At 36.6% G+C, this 19,456-nt stretch overlaps 1 protein-coding gene across 1 annotated transcript in view; it reads left to right on the top strand.

Moving 5' to 3' along the window:
• Nucleotides 1–19,456, top strand: part of NUDT14 (nudix hydrolase 14) — a 43,639-nt gene that overhangs the window by 1,677 nt on the left and 22,506 nt on the right. Inside the window, exon 2 of the mRNA XM_031066344.1 lies at nt 11,737–11,780. Within this exon, the coding sequence (XP_030922204.1) occupies nt 11,764–11,780 (17 nt within the window). The 5' untranslated portion in view covers nt 11,737–11,763. The remainder of the gene's footprint in view (nt 1–11,736; nt 11,781–19,456) is intronic.

Raw genomic sequence — 19,456 nt, 5'->3', positions numbered from 1 at the left:
ACAGACATGATTGATCTAGGTATGTTATGATGAGTGCAGAATTATTGCCCCTGCCTGTCATTAAATATCACTAGTCTGAAATTTCAGTCAGGCCCTTTATCTTGGGAACTCGTCAAAAGGAGCAGCTGCCAGTGGACAAGAAAAGATGAAAACAGGTTTCCTGGAAATGTTTTTAATTCTTTTGGTCTCTCAAAAAAAACAGAAACAAAAACAAAAACCAAAATTAAACAAAATTTATTTTTCTCATAGTTATGTGAGTCTCAGTAAAATTTAGAAGTTTGGGAAATATTGTCTATATTAACTTAGGAGTTTAAGTGCCGTTTTCCAGAGGAATTTTCAGGAGTTGGTCTCACTTAATTTCACTAACGCTCCATCAGGTAGTAGAACAGAAATAATTTTGTAATCCTAGACAAATATTGCAGTCTAAGTCCCACCACAGAAATTACATTATTCAATAAAGATGTTTAGATGCAACTGGGGAGTTCTGGCATTTGGCTGAAATTGCAGTAGTCCACAGTAAAGTCTAAATTCAATTCTTCCTTCTTTCTAGTGAGGGTCTTAAAGGTGAAGGTTAATGAATGCTAAAAAGTGCTTTTGTAAATCTCATCTTTTGGAGTTGTTAATTAATTATTATAAACTTGAAGTAGGGCTGTGAACCCATGTCTGTGTTCCCCAGATTAATTTTATTACTGAACTACAAAGGCCATGCTTGTTTGTCTGTTTGTTTCCAACTGCAACAATATGCAATAATATATACAAATAAGGAAAACTCCAGAAAAAGTACTGAGGCACAGAACACCCAGCAGTTCTCAGCAGCCTTTGGCTGAGGTATTTCCCTGGCTTTTAATTCTCTGAGCTGGAGCCAGCAGATGTGCATCCTGGACCTTTGTTTCTCAGCCTCCTATTGTAGTTATTGCAAATTGTGTGAGATTTTTTCTTAAACAATATCAGAAAAAATATTGGTAAAAGATTAGAGAAAAGCCCTTTAGTGGGGAGGTTTTCAGCAAGTATGGGTGCAAGTGTGCGATGTGTAATACATCTGTTTGAAAGTACAGCACTTATTTACAGTAAAGTATTTTGCTGTCACATCAGCTGAGTGCAATTTCCAAATTATATTATCTCTGTTAAAACTTATTTTGTTATTAGGAATATTTTTCTTATCTATGTCCAGTCAAAGTTAAAAGTTTTATGTTTTCCTATAGAGTTCTAAAAAAATAGTGTGAGTAATTTTGGAAATAGGGAAGGCGTATGTTCCTTTTATCCCTGCAAAATAAGAAAGCGTGTTACAAACTTCAAAGGGAAAACACAGTAGTGAAAATGGAGAAATACTTGCAGCAAAATTCAATAATATAAAAGGAATTCATGTAAAAGAACAGTTGAATATTCACTTTAAATTTTATCAGTTGCATACAATGAGAGAGGAATCTGAAGACTCTACCTGTTAGCTCTTGGTTCCTTTGTACAGAATTGGATTTAACTTAATACTAGGAAATCCCCATCTGTATCTCAACTTATAACCTTAAATTATATGCTGACTTGGCAGTAAAATGATGTGAGAAAAGTCATAAATTTGACCTTTGTGCATATTGTGTTTCTTAATGTCCTTATTCTTTGTAGTATAGATTTCAGTGCACTGCTGTGGATTTGCCTTGGAATAAAGTGTGTTTGATCTGTACATGCAATTGTTCCTGATAATTATGTATATTAAAAAACAGAAAAACAAGGTGAGAAAGGAGATTTGATTGTATTTAATGTACTTATATATGCTTAATTCTCATGTTTTATAAATTTCATTCAAAGGTAAGTGATCTTAATGATAGCTGAATGCCAAGGTAAACTGCAACAACTCCATTGTTGAAAAGTACACACAAAAAAACAAACTGTGACCTGAAAAGTAAACTTCCAGAGGATTATAGGAGAAAGTTTACTTACACATCAGGTATCTTAGTTGTAATTGTTCTGGCAGTTGATGTACATAAAATGAACAAAGTGGCTTGGCCCAGTATTGCATTAACAGTTGAATAAATTCATGCATTCTCCATTGTTTACTTTACCTCCCAAAGTGTGAAAAAATTGCACCTTTGAACAGTAAACTCTATTGCTATAACCATCTGTTTGCAGTTTCATTACACACTCCTACCAGAATAACCTCCTCTTTGAAGAGAAAATTGATATGGGTTGTAAAAATTACGGTCTCTGACCTTAGGTTTTATGTCCCTTGAGGTATTCCTGGTGTGGTCTCCACTGGTAGATGTTAAGGTTTCTTCAAGAAGTACCTTTATGTCTTCTAGCTAATTTCAGATAAGAAACCCATGCATCAAAGAGTTGCCTGTCACACAGAGCTGAGCACTCCAGTCTCTTGGTCAAGCCTTAAAATGAGCTGAGTGAGACCCCAGCAACTTTGTCCTGCCCTGCCCAGAACTGCTGGACATCTGGCATGATGTCCTGTAGAGTAAAGGGTGTTTTGTCTGCATGGACTTCACTAGCTCAGTCTTACTTCTGAAACTGTTCATTTTGTCAATTAAAGACAATTAGCAGCCCTAGTATTTAGCTTCAGGTAGAATGTTCACTTTTAATTCTGTTAAAATGTCATCAGTTTGTGTAATTTTGGGTGGATACTCTACAAGAGCACTAAACTGAGTAACTTCCAACTGAAATATGTGAATAGGGAAGTTAAAAACTGAAAAATGCCATTATTTGTAATCATGATGCTTTTAAAATAAACACTCTGGATAGTTTAGTAATGAAATATTACAAGCTTTGTTTAAAAAGCAAACACTCTCCCCCCTTCCTCTTGAGCTTAAACAGTGGCTTGTTTAAAAAACCCAGTAAAATTCCATAACACTTAAACTCTTTTGAAGTAGTTTTTCAACATCAGCAAGTAATTCTGCAAATTGCTTTTGAAGATGAGGCTTCATTTACTCCAGCGTGTGCAGTCTGATGGAGTGGATTAGTGGGTGTGGACTGAAATGGTAATTTAGGCTTTTTTGTGTGCCTGTGTCTCTCTGTAGAGCACTCCCTATCACACACATCTCTGTCCTCCTGCAGTAGTTGTGAGAGGACCAAGGCTGTTCTAATTAACAGTCACTGCTGAAGACTTGCAGTCTGTATGATTGCATTGCATTCACATTGACTAATAATTTTTCATTATTACTTTTTCACTTTCATTCTACTAAATAATTCTTTCATCAGTTTTTTTTTTTTTTCTAGAGCAAAAAAAAATTTCTTTTTGATTATGTGAGTTCCCAGAACCAGCCTACACAAATATCAGTGGTGGGGTAAGGGTGGAGTAAAGATGTGCAGGTGAGGTAGGAAAAGGGGCAGCCTGGTTTTTACACGTTTTGGGACTGCACCCCAGGAGAGAGTGACTTCAGCATCACATTTGAATTAGCAGTTATGTTATAAGAGAGCCCAGCATAAGACAGTTCCCTAATACTGATGTGTACATTCTAAAGGAAAAAAAAAGGTCACTCAACTAATGCAAATTGAAATTATTTTATTGATTTTAATATTTTTGTAACTGAGTTCATGGTTTTATTCTAGCTGAAAGTGCTTCCTTTCATTTGGAAAGATAATGCAGAACTTTCTATGAAGTCTGTAATTATATAAAAAGAAGACAGCATTCTCCCTGCTTGCTACAAATCAAACCTTTCAAGTAGACAAAAAAATTATAAGTCATTATTTCAAACAGATTTCAGATGCAAAGTAGTCTATTCAAGACAGGATTTTTCTTTTAAATTAAAAAGTTGAATATTAAATGTCCTTGAATATTCATTTGCACTTTTTTTTTAATGGATGAAGATTTTTAGATACAACATGGCAATTCTTTACCTTCTGTATACAAAAATCCACCCCACTGACTCATTAATCCAATGAAAATATCCAACAGGAAGCAATAAAGCTTTTAAAGTGTATTGAATAGGTATTGAATAGGTATTTTATTGTCATTTGGAAATGACAATAGTCTAAAATTGCTTCAGCTGTCTATCTCAGTTTGATTTCTTCATACAGGTTTCACAGCATTGTGATGACTACCAATGCTTTATTTCTTAAAAAAAAATTCCAAACTTTGTATTTTGAGAGTGATTTTTCTCTCATTCACATAACTTTTGTATATGCTGAAAATACTATGAAAAATGTTCAGACAATGCAAGGTAATTTGGTGACTAGTTGTGTCTGGTAGTGAAGTGAAAAGAATAAAGTCCTGAGTTTGTCCTAGAAGTGCAGTTTCTGCAGGCACATCATTGTGGGCACTGAAAACATTTTGTATTGATTCTATAGAACAGAGAGTTCCAGCATTAATAATGGAGCTGACAAGAAATTGTTTACATTAGGTTATCAATGCTCATATGTTGCCACTGAAAACCACTACAGATGTGACATCAGGTTCCATTAGGCTGGAAAAAGAAACATAACAAGGAAGCCTCAACTGGTAGCAGCACTTCTTCAGTAGTGAGAGGAGAAAGGAAGAGAAAGGTTCATTTGCAGAGGAATGAGGACATAACTTTTATGGCTTTACCATAGGGGAAATCCATTCTGTTTAACCCAGGGTCTGGGACTTGAGAAGCAGCAGCTAACACACATCTTTTCTGTTGTAGGACCATATCTTTTATAAACCAAAAAATTCTGAATTACTGAGTTGCTTTTATTGCAAATTTATCTCTTGACAGCTTTTACTGGTCATAAAAAGGTGAATATGGCTGAAAAGCATTATGCTGAGACCACTTAAGGAAATAAAGGTGGCAGGAAGTAGCAGGAGCTGGCTGTGTTGGTGCAGATTTTTGTCTTCGTGAGTCTGTTTCTTGACTGCTCATGTGGAATAACCTCACAAAACCCCATCTAATAAAATGAGAAGTTCAGTGTTTTCTTGCTATGAACATCTGGGCAACAAGTTGACACCTCCACAGGAGAATGCACGGTGAATTTCCAGATAGAGGCATTGCTTTGCACATTGGTACTAAACTGTGTGAATACATTTTCAGAAGATTGGTTGAATGTGAAAATAAGTGCAATAGAAAAACAAGTTTTATACTTTTTGAAAGAAAAGCATAACCCTCAAACCTTTAAAAAAATTTTGAGAGCAGAAAAAAAGCAAACCATTGATTATTCCTCTAGGGAGTTTACTGCTTTGGTCCATGTAAATCATTAAACAAGGACCTCACTCTTGCTTGACTTTGCTGATTCTGGTTTAAGACCGTTATTTGCCAATTAATTCTGTTATCTGTTTTTCAGCACCTATAGGATAATTATTTTATTACATGAAGAATGCTCATTATCCCTTTGTATTAAGGACATTAACTGCTTTTGTGTCTTAGGAGTGTGGAAACAGAGTAAATGGAGCAATAAGGGCAGAGTTATTTTTATGTTACAATTGCTTCAACTTCTCCAGTTGGATTTTTTCACAAATATGGAACATTTACTTCTTGGGTGACTGCTTTAAACCCATTCCAAATGGTAGAGACTGGGGGATCACAACTTGTTTGTCATTTTAACCCTCATAACTAGTGCATGTAGCTTATCTAAATCAGAATGTATTTGTCTTAACTGCCTCTGTTTGTTTACATCAACTTTTGTCTGGGCTCTAACCGAATTGTAAGATCATTGAACAGGAACTGTTCCCACTATATGTGTTTGGTGCCTTTCACAATGGGTCGCCAAACCTCATGTTGTCTCTCCTGTAATGTAAACAGAAAGAAGTTAATCATTGTCATGGACAGATTTATTTTCTTTCTCTTTTAGTGGTATATGTGATGTTAATTTGCTTATTTTGGACATATTTTGGACATATGTCTCCTGCATTTTAAGTCATCTGCCTGCGTGGCTTGTCACCTTTCTCTTCAAAAATATGTAATACAAAAAGATACAAACCTTTTTACTGAGGTGGTTTTGGTGTAACTCTACAGTTCTTGGCCACTTAAACTTTCTCTGCCCAAGCAGAAGTCTGTGGATAAACGTGGGAAATGACATAAGGCAGTGCCTTTAATTTGGTCACTTTTTAAATTTTTAGATACTTGTATAAGGCAAATAATATAGGAGAAGCTTTAAGTCAGTTTTGGGTAAAGATCATTTCTCCTGCACTTATGTGTTGTCCGTCCAGAGCTCATTTCAAGAAGTCAATAAATAAGTGATAATCCAATGTAAATTTTGTTTTGTTGAATAAAACTCCCAACAGAGTAACTACAGGAAATCTCTTACTGTAAACCTGTGTATGGAGGATTTATTTTATACACCCTTTTGTGATGTTGTGAAAAAATTATTGCACAAAGTTAAAGGAAGCATTAGAGTAGTTTTGTGAGTGTTCTTTCACTTGTTACACCAACATGTTTTTGGCTTACTCTTCAGAATAAAACTATTAACAAAATCTAAGAATAAGCCTTTAATTGCATGTTTAAAACATACATGTAATGCAGTTTGTCTGCAGCTGTTTCAGAAGCTGTCAGTTAATTCTTTTATACATAAGCAAGGCAAACCTCTCTGTGCACCTGCAGAACTTGAGCACTGGTTCATTGAGATGAGACAGATCAGAGATCAGTGCCCAGAAAAATCTCAGTCTTTTTCTCAGGTATCCAGCTATGACACAGTGCTTCTATATTATGAGAAATAGTGAATATTTTTTTCACATTCACCATTTCTGTGTGATTCATGGTTTTACAGACTTCTGCTGTGTCAGCCCTTAGTGTGGCACTGTACCAAGATTACTGTAAGCTGTGTGCCATGGACTACATCATTCCTGTCCTTTCTCTTCCTCACCTGGATACTCAGTAGCATCTTATAACTGGAATACCATAGCTCTGGTTCAGTTAAATTACTTATGAAAAGGATCTCATTCTTTGGGAAGATCCTTGAGGAAAGACCTATACCTCTCTCTGTAAAATTGTGTTTAAGTACTTATTCCTTCCATTTGAAAAAGCTGCATCTGCAGAGAAATTGTGAGTGCCTGGAGGGCTCTACACCACAGCAAGACTGAGGAGATTGGCTTGTTTGGGCTGGGGGTGTTTTGAAAGCCCAGGATGGTATCAGATCAGTCTAACAGTGCTGAGTATTGGTACCTGTGCAGACACCTTACCTCATGTAAGAGCTGGTTCAAGAGCTGGTTCTTCTCAGGTGACAGAGTGTGCATGGGCACTGCTCTCAGGGAAAAGAAGGAGGAAGGCATTGAAGCTGCCCCAAGTGAAGAGTAGGAACTTCCAGTGACTTGTGTCAGAGTGTGTTACATGTGGAGCATACCCAGTGTCACCCTACAGTCAGTGCCAGTGAATGTTTCTTTCTACATCATTTGCACAGCAAGTCCTTTTTCTCTTCTTTATTGGCCTGCCTGGGCTAAGTCTTAGGTGAGTTCCTCTAGCAAGCAAGAGTTATCCTTTAGGCATTCTGGCAGTGATTTGACCTTGCTGTTCAGATATTTTATTGTCTCAGGTGGTGGACAAAAGCAAAGGACAGCAGCATCCCTGGTACAGTGGTTCTTAAAGCATTTTAGCTAGAGGGCATGTGGTAAAAAGAATGGTATTTTAATAGACTGCAGACAAGTCCAACTTATCCATTACAGACAGTGTGAAAAGACTTCTGCTTGTAATTATGGCACTGAACTGCTGCAGGAAGAGTCTAAAATTATTTCAAGGATGATAGCAGGACAATGTGAAGATCAAGTATGGGTGATATAAACAGCTCTGCCCAGGTAGGAGTCACATCTGCTAATATTGCAGTCACTGTCAACCCTTGTCTAGCAGAGAGCACTTGGCAGTGCCTGGTTGTCCTGCAATCACTTGAAGCAGAAGGCAGTGAGTCTCCTTGTGCAGACTGTCAAGCTGGGAGCGAGCCTGTGTTAATTCTGATTAAGTTACCAGTGCCATTACCAAGTCAGTCTTACAGACAATATGGTCTTGTGACACACTTTGCACATTCAGGTAGTACTGAAATGGTGCTTGCTATTTAGAGTTGAGGGAGGACTGTGTTTAATTTGGGTGCCTTTTTGAGGCACTGTCTTTTGCCACCCTTTGATGCCTTTTGCCAGACTTGAAGAGTGTTCTGGGGAAGCACTGCTGTGTGCTTTCTCTGTTCTTCAATTTTAGAGACATGTTGCCAGGCAAGATGGACATCTCATCTGACCTGGTATGGCTTTCTTATGCAATTAGTACTTATGTAAGTGATCTGTCTTCTGTGTAATGTGAAACGAGGTTGTCTCACATGCTGCCTCTCCTGGAATACAGCTTTATTAATTTACACATACTATATGCACTAGTTGAGTGTTGCAACATCGCAGAACCTGATCACTGAGCACAGAACTAGAGTGTGATTACTTTGTGATTAAAGATTTACCAAATCGATTATGTGTTACACAAGGTTGTTACAGTATCAGAACTGCTATTCTGAACAGATTAAAACTAATGTAAAATACTTCTGACATATTTATCTTTAAACATCACAGGACACATTTCCTGTTCGAAGCATAATTTTTTAAATCTTTCTCAAATATCATAAAATAATTCTTTATCCTTCCTGTCATCAATGCTTAGATCTCCCCGCAATCATTTATACTCAGTTCTCACTGCATTGAGAGATATTGTGATTGTTCCTTATTGGACATTGGAGAATTAACTACTTGTAATAATGCAATTACATATGCTTATTAAAATGAAAAATGTTAAGAGTTTGAGAGATCCTTTGTGTTTCACAAAGATACTTCTCTTTTTCAGGAATGATGTTGACCACTGATACCTTTAATATTGCAGCTGTCTGTAACTGTGGTGATAGCAGAGCTTTGTCAAAGACCAGGATATATAGAGTGGAACAGTTTAACAAGTAATCATAGCCACTTGGGTTTTAAAAGCATGAATCTTGATCAGTTCAGCAAGTAATACTTTTGCCTCAAAGATAAGATAGAGATACTACATGCAGCTTGATATAGTTGGTTAGAAGCTGGCTGGAATTAATGTTCTGTGAAGTATGTAAAGCAGCATAAGAACCATTGGTAACTGTTTGCATGCTATTAATAATTAGCAACCTTCCTACCAGTCTGTTAGGAAAGAACCATGCATTGGGTACAATAGAAACTCAACTCCATTCGGTTGGGTTCAAATTACATTTGACTTCGACAATAGGGCATGAATGGGGCTCATTTGAGTTTCTGCCACTGTAAACAAAGAGATGTTGGAATGTTTCATTTGTTTATTGATTTATTTATTTGGACAGGTGCAACTTGATCATATGAAAAAAAATTTTAATTCAAATGTAGGCAGAAAATAGCTTGGTAAGCATTGTCCAGTCAGAGTATATGATATTAACCAATGTCTTGACTCAAAATAATTTACCCTGTGGCTGGTTTTGAATCTGGGTCTTAGTCTAATGAAATCATGTTCTGGAGAAAGTGTTTTACCTGGGCCTAGACAATAGAAAATACAGATTTTATTTTCTGATTAATTTCTTTTTAGGTACTGAGTTCCTTCTTTTACTTTCTGCTAAAAATTATGTGCACGTCTGTGAGGTAGGCTCTGTTAATGGTAATAGAGCTCATGCTTGGGAAGAGGTCATTCAGTTCTGATGGATCCCATCTGTATGAGGATGATTCTCTAGGGTGTAATTTTCCTCAGCTATTTGAAACCCTCTCATAAGTGCTCCAAAGCGATCAGGTTCTATAATTTGCAAAATGATGGCAAGAGGAAAGGGCTAGGAAGATTGTTGGTGGGATTGTATGTTAGAATGCAGTATCACAGGACTAACAGTCTAAATTAATGCAAGGAGAGACTTGATTCAGGCTTTTTTTGGCATCTCCAGCAGCTGGACACCCACACTTCTCCAAAGTAGACATTACAAAGGGAGAATTGTTGATGGTAGCACCAGCTTGGGATTTGGGGCAGGGGAAGGTTTAGACTAGAGAACCAATAAGAAGTTACATGCAGAAGACATTACCAATTGTTGGAAAACCAAAAGTTTTCCAATTCTTTTGTGTTAAATGAAAAATATCTCCGCAATCTGCAAAGCAGAACAAATTTGGGGGAACAAATCCCCCAGATACCTTGCTTACAGGTAGAAATAAACCTACAGAACAATTGAGCTGACCTTGCACATTTAATACCTTAAATTATCTTACCATACAACACAGCCCATGTTGCAGCTGTGTATTGTATCATAGTCCTATCAGAGTTGTTCCTGTGTCTCTCAGCAGGTGGAATGAATTGGATATCCACTCAAATTTGGAAGCAATGGCTTTAATATTTCAGTTCACACTAAGAATTTGCTGTCTTTATTTTCCTTTCAACATTACATTGCATTTAAACAATGACAGGGCTTCTCCTGTACTGCACACATTGGATTCCTGTCAGTGCTAACATAAGGTATGTGCGCACACCAATGGAAGCACGGATTAGAGTTTCTCTTGAGGTGAACAACTGTTTATAATTAGAGTTGTGGGAATGAAGAAAAACCCAGCTAGCAAGCAGGCAGTCCCTCTTCCAAAAAGCTTGGTAAACTCATAAAGCTCAGGGGCTTAATCTCTGAACCAGAGTCCTTGTTATCTAATCCTCACCAGCTGTTGTGTACTTGGTAGCCATGACATCTGTAATAGAGCTGAAGGGCCTGTCTATATTGGTTGGCACCTTTACCCACCAACTGAACTTGATTCTTCTCTCATTGCTCACATTTACCTGCTTTAAATCATTAACCAGTTGCTCAGGGTTTGATCATCCATTTAACCATACTTTATAATAGAAGTCAAGTGCTGCTTTTCACATTAAACATATTTTAGGTGTGTAGATCTTCAGCAGGTCTTGATTTTGTGTTGCTTATAAGAAAAAGGTATCAACCACAAAAATTTCCTCTGATTTCATACTGATTCCTTACACAGACTTAAAACCAACCTGGGAGTGAAATCTCTTGAGTTGTATTTGAGCTGAAAACACCATCACACTTCAGTAAACAGAGTAAAGGATTATATGCAGCTCCATTAACTGATGCGTATGAATTGCTATAGGTAACTATAGAAGGTATAATATAAATGTAAGCAAGGTATATGTGTTCATTATAATTGTGAAAGAACACTTGTTTTCAGAGATCACTGTCAGCTATGCTGTAATGGATATTGTTCTTTTTAAGCTGGCAGAAGACAGGAATTGGCCCATCCTGAGAAAATCAGCCATTTTATGTCTCCCTGTTCTTGAGTGCTGTGATTTCAAGCCCTCAGCACCACCAGCAGTGCAGAGGAACAGCTGCTGTGCAGAGTGGAGTGTGACCCCTTCATGTGAGGTGTGGATAAAACTCCTATTTTGGTCCTTGTAAGGGACCAAAGAGTCCTTGTAAGGGGTTAGAGGGAAGGTGTCTTGTTCCTGGGTCCCACATGGGTTTAGTTAGGAGGTAAGGGCTGAGCTGTTCTCCGGGTAAGAGCATTTCTGGACATGGAATAATGTACCTGTGGGTTAAAACAGAGCTGTTTATGGCTTCCTGGCACTGTGAATAGTTATGTTGGGCAGATGAAGTTGATACTCTGGCCAAAACTGGGCCTGAAGGCTGCAATAAATGTCTGCTAGTTGTCATCATATTATTGTGGGTCTAAGATTTTGAACTGTCCTAAGACAGCTCCAGTGTCTGTAATACTAACTGTCAAAATCCAGAATACTGGCCTCATAAATAAAACTAAATATACTAAGTTTTCAAAGAAATGCCTCTCAAGTTATATTAAATTTCATTATAGTAATTTTTCAGTTGGAGTTAATTTGATTGATTTTCAATTTTTTTCCCCCCCAGAATGGCACAAAGAAGGTCTGGGATTTTATGAGGACACATGACAGGTAACAATGGCATCACATTATTTCCCATTATCTTCCTGTTGTATTTCGTACGGTATTCTCTTTAATTGGTCAAGTGTTGTTGATGTTTCCTTTCCTCCAATTTCCTCTTCAATTCTCACTTCTTGTGTAATACTTACATGTGGTTCTCTACTGTTTAAGACAGAATTACCAGAAATTTTAAAATCTCCTTGTGGTTTATGATGTTTTCAGTAAGTTTTGTCTTTTCTTGACTGTTCCATTATTAGAGTTTTAACACAAAACTGTGCATTAACACATTATTGTACACATTATTTACGCATTACATTATTATTGTACATTTTAATGATTACATAAAAGATGGAACTGAAAATCTGGATTGTATGAAATCCTCTTTTTTGAGTGGGAATTTATTACCTGAAGGAAGGAGTTTCTTCTGTCTTTCCAAATGTATTTCTCTGATCAGAGGAGAAAAGCAATTAACTCCTGACTTCAAAGATCAGTTCATACAAGATTATAACAAATAAGGTGTATATAAAACAGACCAAGTCTCAGTGTTATTAAAATCTAAAATATTTATATGTCTTTCAAAAAGTATTAATATTTCATCTGTTTGCTGAAAATTCAGACATTAGAAGATAAAAATAAAAAGCAAGGGTAACAACTTTTTCCAAGAAAAAGCTTTTCTAAATCTATTAAATGTAAAAAATGTAGCAAACCACTAAAATAAATTGTGACATAACCAGAGCCACATCAAGAGATGTGTTTTTTGTGTGCATTAAATAACTAAAATCAGTTGCATTTTGGGAAATCCTTCTCTGTTGGAACCCTCTAAGTCCTTACATGATTCTTTTTGTGACATGAGTCTTTACATGCATGTGGGTGCCTGGGAGGGATATAAAATTCTAGTAGCAGTTTTTACCTGTATAAAGATTATGAAGGTAAAATTTTCAGGAGAATTGGGAAAGTATTAGTTGGATTTAAAATGCCTGTAGTGCTTGAGAATGAGGACAGAAAAGGGAGTGATATTTCAATACTGAACTTCACACTTGCTTTTGGAATTTGCCTGGAAGACAGTTCTGTCTTTGCACTTTGTCTGTCCATATGGGCATGTGCCTGAATTTTTGATGGCAGATACAAAGGCTGAAATGATAATTGATTGCTGGAAATTTAATATATTCCCATTCAAGCAAGTGAATCTATCCTCAAGTCACAGTGCTGAGAACATGACTTCCAGATGAATTTATATGACTATTTTTGTTTAAACTTTAGTTTATCACTGTGTGATAATGTGTGAATATATGCAACTAACTGAGTGGGGTAAGTATTAAAGGATCAGTTTTCCATGAACTTCTTGGGAACAGTATTTCTGAAGGACTTTTGTGGACATTTTTAAAATAGTTGAGAACATAACTTTGTAAAAAGGCTACAGCCACATGTCATGCCAGTCATCTCTGGTCACATAACATTTGTTAGCTTCAGATGCACAACAGCTGCCACCCCAACTTACTAGTGACTACTGTGGAACTGCAGAATGTCTAACACTCTTTTTCCTGAAGATTATAAAGAACTTCATGCTGAGACAGCTCTTACAGGTTCATTACTGTCAATGAAAGATAAATATTGAAGAAGAGGAGAGGTTTCTGGGACACAGTTCTGTTGGTCAGGATTTCCTGGTGTGTATGTCTGCTTGAAGGAAGATTGTGGATGTTTTCCAGAATTAAGATCCCTTTTCCATAATACTTTTTCATAAGTATTCATAGTTTACAACTTACAGAAGTGCTGTAAGACTGTTAAATGCTCCAAGTGTTTGTAATTGGGCTGTTTACCTGAACTGAGCATGTTCTGTAAAGATCTGTAAAGAACACATGTATGTATTATGTATTTACATAGAATTGATATGTATTACGAATTTAGTGATGATGAATTAAAAAAACAAATGTGTAATCCTATAAAACCAGACATTGTGCCTAACCCATGTCTTTATTTGTCATCCTCTTTCAGCAGCACAAGTAAACATGCTTAAGACTGACTTCCTTGCTGCACGGCAGTGAACTGAGAGCTTGTGTGCTGGGTTCCTTTGGGACCCCAGTATTCTGTCTCTTTTCCAATTAGGTCAATATAAGCCAATATTTAATAGATTTGTATCAGAAGATACAGGAAAATATTTACCAAGAGAGATGAAGTTATTGTTGTATGAATGTATCCTTTCCAACTGTTCAGATGAACAGCTGATTAAATTATACAAAGACAAAAGCACAAGGGCTGCAGTAGTCACTTCATTTGCCTTAGATGTGAGTCATCTTTTAAAATCTCACTATATGTTGCAGTAGGGCAAGATCATTTAACCATACGTAGTCTGGTGGTGTAACTCTAGCACAAGGTAAAATAGTAGAATTGGTATTACTTTTCTATTTTTTCCTTTTATTTCTTTTCTTTCCTTTAGTTATTGCACATCTGGGCATGAGTCTACAGTGTGTGGTTCATGAGCTCTCTTAAGATCAAGATCATTCAGAACTACACATCCATCCTGAAGTCACTGCTGTAATTCATGTTGAACAAATAATTGCTTATTCCCAATCCCTCCCTGCCATTTAAAGACAAAAATAGTTATGTGCAATTTGTTACTGGTCACAAAATAAACTGTGTTAAGTCAAACCTTCAGAACTTATGCAGTCAGAAGTGAACTGTGTGTCAGCATAGACAAAAGAAGCAGCATTTCTTACCATATTTTGGTTTAAATTCTAGCAGAAGGGAGATCCATGACACAAGGACATACCTATGGATGGTAGTTTGGTCCTGGAATGCTTTGCCCAGAATCTCTATCCTTAGAGAAATTCAAACCTTGACTGCACTAGGCTCTTAGAAATCAGTCCTAACTTAGAAGTTAGAGTGACTTTTAACAGGAGATTGGATCAGATGATTTCCAAAAGTCACTTACATCCTGAAGGTTTCTGTGATTTTACAAGCATATTAAATGTTTAATGAGTGTTACAATTCCCATCTGAAAACTGTCAAAAAATTTGTAAACTTGTCAAGGACTCTGTCAATTCATAAGCCATTTTTCTATTGGAAAATAATGAGCTTACTATTGTTCTTGTCCTGTGGAGTTAGATTTAAGTTAATTTTTATTTGAAACACACAGATGAACATTATCAGAGCTCATTGGAAGGTTTTACAATGTCATTAGAAACAACAATGAAGTTTACTAAAAATGAGTGAAGTAAAAATCCTTGATGACCTCTTCTCCACTGTAATTATTGAACAAGTTTATTGAGGGGTTGCTCCTAAGAGTTACATAATTTTGGCCTGTTGTGTCAGGCACACAGCAAAAGATGCTTTCTGCAGTTATGCACTGCTTACTTTTCTAATTAAGTGTAATTGTCACTTTAATACTCAAGATGACGTGTTTGGTCATTATTAAACATATCCTGATGAAAATCAGGCAGAGTGAAAGCAATGAAAATTTAGATACAAGGTTTATTTCAAGATTGTTTTTAGGCTTGGGTCTGTCAGAACTGGTTAGCAATTTGTGGGGGTGTGATTTGTGGGCTGGTAATTTTTTTAAGGACTCGGCTTTTAAAAATTAAAATCTTTATCTGGAGAACATTTTCCTTCTGCAAATTTGTGGTGATTTTCTGTTAGAAATAGAAACATACTAAATTTTACAGAGTAACCATCGATACCTGTAACAAAAAAATATTGTCTAAAACCAGACTCAGGTTACAGTTATATTCTCCCTCATCCTAATTTTGCTATATATAGTACAGTAAGAGCCTGAAATGTAATACTTAAGTTCTACATTCATCTACTTTATAAAGCAATGGACCACATTCGTTTCAGGTTTCATCAGCTCCCCTTAAACAGATTCAAGGCTTTTAAAAGGCATAATTTGGGAACAGATGAAGGTCAGTCTACAGTCATGTGCTCCTTCTGTGCTTTGAGTAATAACGCCTGAGAACAGGGACACAACTGTACCTTTTCCTAGTTGACAAAACAAAATTATGTCTACCTCTCTATGTGAAAGTATGAAAAATTCACTGTAAGGTTCACTGCATTTAAAAGAGAACAAATTTGAGGAGACTGAATTGTGTGCAAGACAGTTATGTGATTTCTTCTCAACTCTATCATGTGATGAATAAAAAGGATTTGGACTAAAAAACTTGCAACTCTACATGTGCATTGTACCCCATTCGTGCTGCATTTTTAACTGCAAAAACATGTCACAGTGACTCAGCAGTAGCTCCTGACTTAAAAATTCTTAATGAAAAAAGCTGAGAGTTTATTGCTATATTCCTGCTTTATAAGATTTGCCTTTTGTGGGTGTACCACTCGTCAGTTTTTCTGGGTCTGGATTGAAGGCACTTGAGACAGTAATTAGTGTTTGGACTTAAGTGTTTTATTATTTCATATCAGTAAAATAGTCTTATTACTGTGAGTTTGGCAGCTTTTCATTAGAAGGCACAAAATGACCAACAATCTTTTGTTACAAGGTCTTTTAAGACTAAACTGTCCAATGAAGAACTGACACCTGAATTATTTTCCCTTTTAACCCAGTAATGATCCCCAAAAGCCTGCAAATGCAGACTTTTCTGCCCAATTACAAAATGCCAGCCAAACCCATGAAGAAGGAAGAAGAAGCATGAAGAAAATCCTGTGCCCTCCATCTTGCTTCCATCCTCAACATACTAAAAATCCCAAAACCTCAATTTCTCACCAAGTGATACACCTACACTACTCTCTATAATCTATTTCACACTTTTGTGGATTCCAGTCTGTCTTGAAGTCTAGGAAACTTTCTCCATGAATGGGGGTCAAAGTCAGTGCTCCCTGGGGGTCAGGGCACCCCAGAGCAGACAGGGAAGCATTCCCAGTGCCCTGGGTTTCCACAGCCTTTTTGGTTTTCTTTTAAATAAAGAGATTAACTTATTTCACATTTCAAACAAATTAATTCCTAATCTAATTTGCTTCCTTGGAAGAAATGACTTTACACTTTATCTATTACAAAGACAACTGAAAAGTGTAGTTTTCCATCAGGAGTGAGTTTACAGGGTGAAGGAAACCAGAGCAACCTCCACCTCTGATTGTTCCCTCCTGCCAGGCATATAGGAGAAGGTTCTCCAGGCAGGTTTGGAATGAGCATAACTCCACAGGAGGAGGTGCAGGTGTGGAGGCTGTGTGCTTTGCAATTACCTGGCCAAGGGCAGAGATCAGGAGGTCCTGCCCAGGGCACTGAGGATCACAGCCCAGCAGCTGTGGCTGCATCCCAGCCCTGGCAGCAGCTGGAGATGGACACAGAGCTGGGCCAGTGGCCTGCAGGAGCCACGGGTGCTATTCTCGCTCAGTGGCTGGAGCAGGCAGCTATGGAGACAGGGTGGAAGTCATGTGCCCTGACCACATTATAGGAGTGGATTAAATTCCTTCTCCTATTTCATATCCCAGATCATTTGGGCTTTATGGAAACTTAATCCTGTATGTATTTTTCTGGTTTCTGTCCTAGTGTATTATAAGACGCCATGAAATTTAACTCAGATGCTTCCTTTGTGCAAGAATTATCACAGTAGCTTTAAAATAGAGCTTTTAAACATCATTGCAGGTAAAAGAAAAAAGTTTTTCTTGGGTGGCATATGCCTTTTACTTTCAATGATGTGCTGTTATTCTGTAAACCTTGTCTGTCTTTGTAATGTCTCCTCCGGGGTGTCAGTGATGTGGAATTTTCTTGATTATCTTCAAAGATAGTGTGGAAGATAATGCACTGTTTAAAATCAACTGGAGATAGTTCAACAAACAAAAATTATGAAAAGTTTAGGGAAATAATAGCTGAGAGAAGGGAATGAGGGCTGGGCATGTTCATGCAAAGGATATCACAACTGAGGAAAGAAATTACCAGTTATCATAAAATGTAGAGGAACGTTACAGAACAGGCCAGAATAATTTAATTTCATCAGTAATCAATGATAGAATGAGAAATGATGTATGGTGAGGAAAGTATTTTTAAAATTAAGCACTAAGAAACTGTTTTTACCAATAAGCAATAAGATAATCCAGGAAGGCATGTTTTGTAATCACTGTCATTGAAAATGCTCAGGTCTAGGCTTGGTATCTGTCTATCAAGGATGTTATCAGGATAATGATAATTTTCCTGGTATTAGAAGGAAAAAATGTAGTAGCCTATTAGTTTCCTTCAACCCAAGTAATTACATGATTTGTTTGCATACAATATTTGCAAATAAAATGCACTTAATGCTGTGTTTTTTGTTGTTCATTTTTGGGGTTTTCTACAGTGAAGACTTGACAGATCCTTTGCTTTTGTGCCAGGAATTCTGCAGGCGTATTTACTGTCTTTTAAAATGAGTTACTATGTTGTTACCTTAGGATCCAATTTAAATAAAAGCATAGGAATGAGAGAAACATGAGATGAGATGTTGTAAAGTTATCAGAGAAAAACATGAAGTCATAAATTTACAGATTCTCATTTCATCCTCTTAAGCATGTGATATGAAAGCACCCTGTAGTATATAATCTCTTCTCTGCTGTATTACTGAAGCAGGATAAAATGGCAATAAAATCTTTCTAGAGGGAATTGCTTCATTGGGAAGTTGAATATTTGCCTAATTCCAAGAATAGAATCCATGAAAATTCTTATAACTAAGCAGGTACATGAGAATTTTGGCTGGTTAGTCATTAATTTCTGAATACAGGTTTCTGGTATCCAGATTAGAAGCATCTTGGGTTTTTCACAAGTTTAGGGATTTAATTTTCTAGTGTTTCCAACAATATGCAAAATAAATTAATGTATTCATTCTCTTACAATCACTGAAATCAGAAAGAGTCTTCTCTTTGCTTTCAGGTGCTTTTGAAATAAACCTGTTGTGTGTGAAGGGTGCCAAGAGTTTGTACATGGCCTAGAGACAGTAGCATGATCATGGCCCGCATTTGGGATGGGTAAAAATAATCTTAGAAAAGCTAGGAAATGTTCTGTAGTTGGAATGCCTATATCTTAGAATTTTAGCTGAAAATATCTCTTGGAAAAGAGGGAATTATTTAAACCTTATTCTAGAAAATTGAGGAAAATGTTAACAACTATCAGTTTCTCACTGATGGTACTGAGTTTGCAGTTATACTTGGCAAAAGGTTGTGTTATGCACATCATACTTGGATTTTGGTAGGTAATAAACAAAGTTGCTCATTTCCCTTACCTTAGTGCAGAACACTTGAACTTTTTTCTTTTGTGAGCTGTCCTTGAAACCTGGTGGTATTTTAAATCTTTGACTTCTGCCATTTCAGAATGGAATAGAGACATACTTAGGCTATTTAGGTGAATTGTTTATTGGTCTTACTGTGTGATAGCATTTTTAAATGGCAGTTTCACAAATAATTAGGAATTGGAACAAAAGCCCATCAGGTTCTGACATCTGTTGCACATAATTCCCGTAAAGCTGTATTTAATCAAATAAGTTAGCATAAAACCTGAATTTATTTATTAAAATATTTTGTTGAAAGAATCCCATTGAGATGCAATGTGTCATTTCTAAGGGTATCCTGGGATACTGGCCAAGATATGACACTTAAGGAATGTTATTGAGAACAGTGTGCTTTGATGTCTTATTTATTTTGCAGTTGAATTTTCTTTCTAATTTTTCTTTGTTGTATGAAAATAAGTTGCTGAGAGAATTGTTTATTCCAAAGAAGTTTTCCTG

This window comes from Geospiza fortis, unplaced genomic scaffold, assembly GCF_000277835.1.
Source record: "Geospiza fortis unplaced genomic scaffold, GeoFor_1.0 scaffold23, whole genome shotgun sequence".
Taxonomy (NCBI): Eukaryota; Metazoa; Chordata; class Aves; order Passeriformes; family Thraupidae; genus Geospiza; species Geospiza fortis.
This window is presented reverse-complemented; position numbering and strand designations above follow the sequence as displayed.